Raw genomic sequence first — 10,000 nt, forward strand, 5'->3', positions numbered from 1 at the left:
TTATTTATTATATGCATATTTATATTTGTTTTATTAAAAACAAGCTTAGATTTGTCCACCGGTTTTAGACCACATGTGGCAGCATGTGTATTTGGATATAACTCAGGTTTTTGCTTCTTTATTATTGTTCATTTATTCATTTGCTGGAAATTTGAACTGAATTTAGAAATAGTTTTAAAACAAATCTTTGCGCTTAACAAACAAAATTAATTATGTATAGGTTAATGGATGTCTTTAGCAGACTGCGTACAACACTGTTTCCTTATCCACGTAAGAGAGAAAGTAAAAGCCAAGAGGAGGAGACTCGTTCTTTATCCTCTTGTTGCAAATGCTGTTAAACTGATTTCTCGCTAGTGAAGGGTTCAGTTTTTCTACTTAAAGTCTACCATGTAAATAGCAAACGCACCATGGCACGATGCAACTGACTGGGATCGGAAACGAGACTCTGAACGGTTTAATGCATGTTATGCTCAAAGCACACTCATAACTCATTAAGAGAATAAGCTCAACCCTGTTAGACCAAGCGCTGTGGCGCAGAGCATATTTTTCCATCCTTAAAATAGCAAAAGTAGATTTGCATTAACGTGTTTGCACCATGAGCTTTAGACTTTGCACCTAGATCATTAAATAAGAGCCCCTATAGTACAACCACTGAGTGTGAAACTTGCATACTGCCCCTTTAAGAAGATCCTTTCAATAACAGCCAACACGTCACAAACATTTGTAGTTTTATTGAAACGTATTACACGGACCAAACAAACAAAACAAAACGAACAGAACTAAATGGAGGAAATCAACACAGAAGCAAAACTAAGCTCTTAGTGTCACGATACACCAAACCGACAAGTAAAATGACATTGACTGTACAACCTGAACGCACGACCCCTCTATGCAATATAAAACAGTTCAGCACAATCATACACACATTTCTGAGAGCCTATAAAGGGATAGTTCACCCAAATAAATGAACATGTCCTCATTAAACGAACACTCAAGTGCTTCTGAAGCTGTTCAAGTTGGAATACATTGGAATAAATCAACCATTGACTGCCAAAAATACTATTAGACTCAATGACGGTTCATTTTCCAGCATTCTTCAGAATATCTTCATTTGTTTTCAACAGAAACAAACTCAAGCGTGGAGGAACTGATAACATGATTTTGTTTTGTTGGGTGAACTGTCTCTTTAATAAGAGAAATGGGCCACAGTGCCGCCCGCAGGTCAGAACGAGTAACGCATTTATTCCTAAAAACAACTCCTAGAGCAACAACTGCAACTGCAGCCACAAACACTCAACTCAACTAGATCAGGGGTTGAAGTCCATTTACAGCTTCAAGGGTCCATTGTAAAGCCATAGGAGACGGTGATGAGCCTAAATCCAATTGTGTTGGGGAGGAAAATGAAGAGAATTAGGATGAACAGTGCATTTTGGGATCAATAAATCCCACACAGAAGTGTTTCACAGCCACAAAAACATTGGGGGGAAATGGTTTAAAGAGTGAATGACCCCAAAAAGAGCATCTCAACAATCATTATGATAACTTAAGCAGCTGTTGAAGATAATATTCATAAAAAAACAAAGAGAAAAGCAATGTTCTGGAAGTGGAGAACTTTTCATGGCCTGACAATCCAATTTATAGGGTTTTTTGGTGGAAGACAGCGCCAACCAATTAACAAGATTGCAAAAATGCACAGAATGCATGTTAGTGTCTCTTTAAGAATTCGAAATGAAATGCATTCTGATTGGCTCATCAATCTGTCAATCACTGAACAACTGACTCCACACAGCAGAGCTCTAGATATCAACTCAGATGTTGATTAATATTGTCTTCAAGGCTCCGTTTCCTTCACTAAACATATTTTTTGTTTCGCTGACCAACTATCCAAGCATCAGACTTCAAGCTGAGCTGTATCTCCTTCAGAATCTTACAGACACATTCAAGCTTTTCAAAGTCGGTCTTAAAACAACATGACATGACAAAATGCAACACAACCGGCTCCTAGATGAACAACTCAAGTATTAGCTTGACTCTTTGAGAATGTTGGAGAATTTCCCGATCTCTCAACAGGGAGAGCTGTAATCACTGAAAAACATGAGTGTAAAGCAGGTTGTGTTTTCATGATGAGTCTTGGTTATGGTTCTGGACGTGTGAAATGAAAGCTTATGCATTGAGGATCTACTCTAAATCTCGCGGTGTGCATGCATGTGTGTGTGTGTTTGTGTGTTTTAAGCATGATCTCCGTTGGCACTGTCTCCATCATCCTCTCCTTCCTCCTGCTCGCCCTCCTCTTCCTCCTCATCATCCTCTCTTCCTCGACTCTTGATCTGCACACATATCAAGCAGACAACAGTTTATATACGCGATTCCTTCAGCAAAACCCCTGGCTAAAGTTGCATGATCTATTTCTGAGAAAACCCTTGGCCAAAAACTTGAACTGATACCATTCACATATGACATTTTGGAGATATGCACACATCCCTAGTCGACATAGCTTAGAAAATATGCAATGTCTGTTTATTGCAGCATATGATACGGCGGGGGCAATAAGTATTGAACACATTAGCGCTTTCACACAGTGATACCGGTAAATATCCGGAAAATTTCCAGAACGACTTTACCAGTATATTCAAAAAAGCGCTGTTCACACAGGCGAGGACGTTACGGATATTTTCCGGAAAAGAGCATTCACACATCCATCGCAATATGCCGGTAAATTCTGACATCATTAACCAGAAATGACCTCTTAACGGCTGCGCTTGTGTTTGTAAACATTTGACTACATTACAAACTCTTCGGATGGATCAGTATTGAGTACAACTCCAATGAAAACAGAGAAACACTTTCGCATGTCGAGATGTTCATGATGTGTGTGTGTGCTGGCGCTATGGGCGCTCACATGGACACGCAAAGCTTGAAGGTAAACAAACAACGGATTATCATAAACATTTTATCTATAATTATTTACACAGTTAGCATTAAGAAGAACATATAAACGTGATCTGACTAACATCTAGCAGCTAAATGTGTCTGGAAAAAATGTTCAAAGGCTTTTATTCTCATAAACCGCGCGCACGTGAATGCGTCTGACTGTTGTGATTGGCTAAAGCAGACGTCTCACGTCAGCACGTTCTAGACGTGGACGCGCTCTTTCCGGCAATCTTCCTTCTGCATTCACACAGGGCAGCATTCCGGCAAATTACCGGTAATGTTACAACTTCTCTTTCCGGAAAATAGCCAGAACGAATTTACCGGTATTTTCAAAAAGGGCCTGTTCACACATACAACCTTTCCGGAAAATTGCCGGTAATTTTCCGGAAAGGTCTGTGTGTGTGAAAGGGGCTATTGTCATGCTTTGTCCTGGGAATAATATTTCTAAAGCAGCTGTTGACATGAAATTAAAGCAGATTTTGGTAAAAACCCAACACAATCTCACGACAATTCGTAACTTTTTCATTTAGTGGCTAATTCGCATGAATTCGTACGATCCAATTCGTACATTTTAGTACGCTTTGCTCATCCCCCAATGACGGTTGGGTTAAGGGGTGGAGTTAGGTGCCACGCCTCCTTTTTAAAATCGTACCATTTCGTACGACTGAACTCGTACGAATAGCCACTAAACTGCCAAAACGTAAAATACTTACGTTTTCTCGTGAGATCAGGCTGTAAAAAACCCCAAAATACAAATAATAATAATAATAACACAAAACAAATCTGAAAAATGAGTTCTGTGTAATAACAAATAAATGACAGAAGGAGAAAGAGCTGAACTACTGAAATGTGTTTAATACTTCATATTAAAGACGCCTCTCATATGGAGAATGGAGTCGCATGCATTTCTCACAGACTTTAACAGAGTGTCAAAACCTTGATGATTCTGTGGGTCTAGTCCAGTGATAGGGAACCTATGGCTCGTGAGCCACGTGTGGCTCTATGATCTAAAATATATGGCTCTCCAGTGGTCTCTCTTTGTTAATATTTTGCGGTTAAAAAAAAAATTTTAATAGGCACATGCAATCCAAAAGTTTCCTATTGAAAATACAATTAAGTTTAACAACTTTATTCATCCAACCAGGGGCAATTGGATTAGGGTGGTAGCATTTCATGATACAACAAACACATAAAGAGACAGATCACTTACAAACAATATTAAGAAAAACACAGTCCAGCATGCCTTATATTAGCTTCATTAATAGTACAAAAAAAAACAACCATAGGAAAGACCCATGTACTAAGAATGTACATTTAAAACTTGCTAAAATGTAGTGTTGTAAAGACGTATTGCCTCAGGAACAAAGGTAAATGTTTATCTGCTGGAAGAGCATTTGATGATTCTTAACCTTCTTCCAGAGGGCAACAGAACAAAAAAAAAAAATGCCCCAGAAGATGGGAGGCATCTCTCATCACACTTTGAGTTTTTCTTAATACTCGATGTTCATGTATCTCTGTTAGACTCCTCAGAGGTAGACCAATAATCTTGGAGCAAGTCTTGACTAAGATTTGAAGGCGATTTTTCTCTCCAACGAAAAGTGAAGAGAACCAGCATAAAAAGGAAAAGCTTAATAAACTCTGGACATAAAAAGTTCTCAGTGTACGTTTTTTTCTACACAGAAAGAGTTCAGTAAGAACAAACATTCTCTGATGCACTTTCTTAGCTTCTGCTGGAACTTTAATGTGGTATCAAATATTGTACCAAGATACTTATATTCCTGTACCCTTTCAACTTATTTTCTGTTTAAATACTCTGGTTTTACTTCTAAGGCATTTTTTTTTCTAAAATCAATCACCATTTCTTTTGTTTTTGTGGTGTTCAGTTGTAGTTCAGCTTCTTTGCACCACTTCAAAAACTCATTATGATTATCGCTGTCATAACAATCTGTAATTTGTTAACAAAGATAAAAAAAACTGTGTCGTCAGCATATTTGATTATATGACAATTGTCCTAAGTGCTACGACATTCAATTGTGTATAATGTAAAAATAATTGATTTTTAGTGTCATTTTTACAGCAAAATGAATAAGAACTCTGTTAATAATAAAAGGATGTTTCGACCTTAAGGGTAAGGGCAAGCAACTTGTGTTTCTATGGTAACATTGTGCGCATAAATTCAAACAAACTTCATGAGTGAGTGAAATGATGGTGAAAAGAAAAATTCTATAAATTGTCCTTTTTTCATTCATGGACTTATTTGTTTATTTTTGAGTTGTGCAGGGACATTGGTTTTGTTTAAACCTGTATTATAGTAATATCAATGGCTCTTGTAACGATCGCTTGCAAAACGTATTTTGGATAAGTGTGTGCGTTCGTTTGTATGTGGGTGTGTCGTTTCATGCATGTTTTACAGGTACGAACGGCATTGGAGGATCCGCATTTCGTGCTGATGACGTTGGCCGCAGTCTCTCTTGCGAGGGCTAGTCTGAGAGAATGTGTTTTGCTTGTTTAATGCTCTTGTCTAAAGTTTGCGATTTAATAATGCAATATATTTGCTTGTAAACCTGTCCAGTAACTGACATGTTTGAGTGATGCCTCGGAGAGGTGTAGGAGTAAGTAAGTCGCGCGATATACACATACAACACTCAGATTGACATTTTGTATTAGTTCACTAGGTTCAGGGGTCCGTTCTTCGTACGTGGATTACTCAGTTAGCTGGATTTGGATATTGACGATTTGACACGATCCAGGATCGTTTCGTTCTTCAAAGCTGATCCGAGAGTTGTTGTCATAGCAACAGTTCTGCTAGGCCAAACTTGATTGGGAGCAGGTTCAATTCATATAAACAGGATTAGATTGGCTCAGTTCAAGCAAAGATAATACAGAAAGTATGTTCTGAATTTTGATATTTTCTTACAGCAGTAGTTAAATACACTTGGGAAAATGGTACATATTTTTTAACTATATATATATAAAGTTATAGTCATTTATAAAATAAATAAAGTTATACATATTAATAAAACTTATGCAATCTGCACCCTCGAAATGAAAGTACAAAGACTGCCACCCGGTGGTGCAAAGAGAAAATTTATTGATATGAACTTTTTAGATCGCTTTAGTACAAATTGTGTATAATAGAAATGCACAGTGTGACTTTTTTTAAAGCAATAATACATTAATGCAGTCATAAACATGTTTTGATAGTTAATATGTCAGTGATTTGATGCTTCACAAAAGTTGCAGACGCCTTTACCGATATGAAAACGCTTTTGTAAACAACCAGTTATTCTTTACACCGATTAAAAAAACGGCTACTATAATAAAGAAAATCTTTTCTAAATGTAGAACTAAATACATTGATTTGCATTGAAATACATGATGGATACTCTCGACACATGAAAGTGTAAAGCCAGCAGCTCACAACAAATGTGGAAGGTTATTGCGCGTCATATTTAACAAACCGTTTATTGCTAATTTGATGTAATTTTGCTCACATGGATAATTGAATATTAATCAGATGATGTCATTACGCTGCTGTGCCGTCAGCCAATCGTTGCATTGCAGATCATGACTTCGAGGATCGATAGATCTGTCCTTCACAACACATGCAGCGATCTCAGATCAGTTTATCCAGACATTCTAATCTGATTCAAGAACTTGTTTGAAGAACCAAATTAGCGAGAGATCAGTTATCAAGATTAAAAGATCGGGGATCTGCCAAATAATCTTAGATCATTTAAGCGAGGTACGAAGAACGGACCCCAGGAGGATGTGCTGTTTTCTGTATGTTTTGTTTTTAGTTAGAGCAGTTTAGTTAAGACGTTTGGTACGTTGAAGATGTTTCTTTTCATATTTAGTTTAGTTTGGTGAAAACAGTTACTGAGTTTTGTTATATTTATTTCTTTGATTTAAGCACATTCAACTACTTCCTCTCCCGCAGGTAATTCATCATTTAATCATTGTAAATATTTTTTCTTTCACTGTATAATATATTTTCACTGGTTTCATTGCATGTATGGGCAACAAATAATTGCAGTGATTATTTGGTTTTTAGTTTATTTCTTTCTCCATCCGCTTGTCACACACATTAAACTATTGTATGTTATGTCATCTACTCCTAGTTTAATATTAACATCAAAAAGGACGTAACAGCTCTTTAAAAAAAAAAAAAACATTGCTAAAAAAAAAAATCAGAAATGGCTCCTGACAAAAAAAAAGGTTTCTGACCCCTGGTCTAGTCTATCAAATCTGAGCTTAATTTTGCATTCTTTATTGGATTGGGGTCAGGTAATTGGCTGGGCCATTCTACAGCTTGATTGTCTTTCTCTGAAAGCATCTAATAGTCTCCTCGGCTGTGTTTTGGATCATTGTCTTGCTGAAATGTCCACCCTGGTTTCATCTTCATCCTCCTGCTAATGTTGATGTTGGACTGAAGCAGCTGATATTCTGTTCAGAGGTGCACCAGCTTTGTTAGTTCATCAACTCCTCCAGAAACCATCCCTGGATGATGGAGGCTTTCAGCTGTGCTTCCGACTGAGCCGAGCCCAGTTTGATGAACTGTTGTCAGGTGTCTGCAGGTGGATTTCCCCACAGGACACCAATAGGCGCTACATCATAATCACGCCCCTACAAGAGCAAGCTACTGATTGGTTAATGCCAATGCTAAGTTCAGATTTTCCAACCCGATTCACACGTTAAGCACATCGAATGTGCAAAACATTCATTCGCGCAGCTTCATTCACACGAAACACACCGCAGGATGTCGCACTTGACGCTTCATCCGCATGTTTGTAACAGTTCTGTCTGCGTTTCAATGTTTTGGAAACCTCCTTGTTCGTGTCCATATTCAACATTACATTCAGCCCAATTAAACTCATAAAATGAAACATTAGTTTTCTTTTTTATATTCAAAAGGGAAGCAAGGGAAAGAAGTTGGTACTTTCTCAGCTTTTCAAGCGCTGACGGAAGCGTCAACCAATCAGATCGCTGTATGCAAATACACCAGCTTAGACAGTGGCAGATTGCGGAATAATTTCATTGGCTGACGCTGCAATGACAATTGCGTCAGCCTCAACTTCAAACCCTCCCCCTGTCAAGCATTGACGCTGAAGCCCCGTGTGAATCGGGCCTTTATACTGCTGGCTCCAGTGGGATAAAAGAATAGAGATTTTTGCATAAGCAAGACTGAAAAATCCATCACGTGCTGGTCTGTAGTTCAGATGTGCTGCAGTCTTAAATATAAGCTTTTCTTTAAATCAGAATTTGTCAAAACACTTTAAATTTGACATGGCCTGACTCAGCATGGTTATATCTTCACACATTATTCTTAAGATTGTGTAGAACGATTATATGTTGAAAACAGGGAATAGCAACAATGTGACTTTAGCTGTTTTGTAATGCTGCGCTCACACTAGACGCAGAATGCGCGTCAAGCGCGAGTGATTTACATGTTAAGTCAATGCAAATGCGCAAATAGACATCCTGCCGCACGATACACACAAATGGTCTGCGCAAATGGCGCGTCGCGAATGGCGCGATACACGAGAATGTTGTGGCGCGATTTGAGCGTTTTTTGCGCTTAATGCGCGTTTCGCGCAAATCACTCAAGTTCGAAAATCTCAACTTCAGCGGACATTTGCGCCACATTAACCAATCAGAAGCTTGCCCTTGTGGGGGCGTGATTGTGACGTAGAACCTGTTGATGGTGTCCCGGGGGAAATCCTCCAGCCGACACCGACAAGAAGTTCATCAAACTGGGCTGGGCTCAGTCAGAAGCACCGCTGAAAGCCTCCGTCATCCAGTTTCAGTTTCTGGAGGAGTTTATGAGCTCACAAAGCTGGATACACCTCTGAAAGGATGTAGTGGACTCAGACACGACCCTAAACGTATCGACGCTGTTTATCAGCCTTCATAAAGCACATAAACACTGTTATTTTCTTCATAAAATCCATGTTAGCCATTTAGCTACGAAGCTACAGTCACCGGGCAGACAGAAGCCCTGCCCATCACGCGAATCCGCGTCTGTTCTGAAGTGAATTTGACACGCGAATGAAGCGAGTAAACTTAAATGTTCACCTGGCAATTTATGCGCGAATATTGTGATTTATTCGCGCGTTCTGCGTCTGGTGTGAACGCAGCATAAACGCAGCATAAAGCACACATATGACTCTCCTGCTGGTGTTTGTGGTTTTCTCACCTCCTCTTCCTCCAGCAGATCTCCTTCATCCTCATAGTCGTTCATTTCAGAGTTTTCTCGATCTTTCTTCCCGTGCTGCGGCGACACCTCTTCTGCTTTAGCGCTCTTCACATCTAGCAAAAACAAGCAGACCTTTTGATTAACACAAACAAAGACTAAGATTTCTGCAGGATTAAGACGATTTTGTGTTCAAACTTAAGATTTAGGGTCTCATTTATAAATAAAACGAGTGGAAATGTGCATACGACAAAAGTTGTGGTTTATAGAACTTGATGGGACAATGTGCGCATTTAACCTAAATATCGATTTACCTGAACCACTTTAAATCCTCATATGAGCCATAATCATTAATTTCTTATGCTAGTTTGCATTTTCACTGCCCGTTTTGTGTGTACACCAGGTTTAAAAATGTTTAATAATGTTTGTTAAAAACAAATCAAACAAAGTAAAGCCAGTTCAAATCCAATTTCTTGCTTACGCTAGAGGTCTGCATTCCCGTGGCTGTCCCGCGGGCGCCGCGGGACCCGACCAGATTTCTACAGCGCGGGTATAAATTTCCGAATAAATCACGGGAGCGGTCGGTAACGGGTTTAATTTAGGACGGGAGCGGGCTGTCTAGCAATATTGCTCCCGACTCCCAAGTGAGCACGCGTATGTATGTGTGTAAATGAAATAGCGCGATGCTGTGTTTAGCTTGTTTGTTGCAGTGTGTGTGTGTGTGTGAGTATGTATGCGCATGCGCGAATGAGAGGGGTGGGTGGGTGTGTGTGTGTGTGTGTGTGTGTGTGTGTGTGTGCGCGAATGAGAGATAGAGCTTTGCCTGTGTTTGTGCTTGGTGCTTATGAGTGTGTGTTAGAGTGCGCGCGCGCGCAA

The 10,000-nt window shown here is 39.2% G+C and overlaps 1 protein-coding gene and 1 long non-coding RNA gene across 12 annotated transcripts in view; both read right to left on the reverse strand.

Moving 5' to 3' along the window:
* Positions 1–10,000, reverse strand: part of LOC147842925 (uncharacterized) — a 959,952-nt gene that overhangs the window by 537,536 nt on the left and 412,416 nt on the right. The gene's annotated exons all lie outside the window — the stretch shown is intronic.
* hnrnpcb (heterogeneous nuclear ribonucleoprotein C b) overlaps positions 712–10,000 on the reverse strand; it is a 38,173-nt gene continuing 28,884 nt past the window's right edge. For all 11 annotated transcript variants that reach the window (XM_087259026.1, XM_087259023.1, XM_087259021.1 and 8 more), the window contains 2 exon segments: positions 9,128–9,240; positions 712–2,327 (listed from right to left, as the gene is read on the reverse strand). In XM_087259026.1, coding sequence (XP_087115152.1) covers positions 2,229–2,327; positions 9,128–9,240 — 212 coding nt within the window. In that variant the 3' untranslated portion in view covers positions 712–2,228.

Source organism: Danio rerio, chromosome 7, assembly GCF_052040795.2.
Source record: "Danio rerio strain M-AB ecotype USA chromosome 7, GRCz13ab, whole genome shotgun sequence".
In the NCBI taxonomy this organism is placed as follows: Eukaryota; Metazoa; Chordata; class Actinopteri; order Cypriniformes; family Danionidae; genus Danio; species Danio rerio.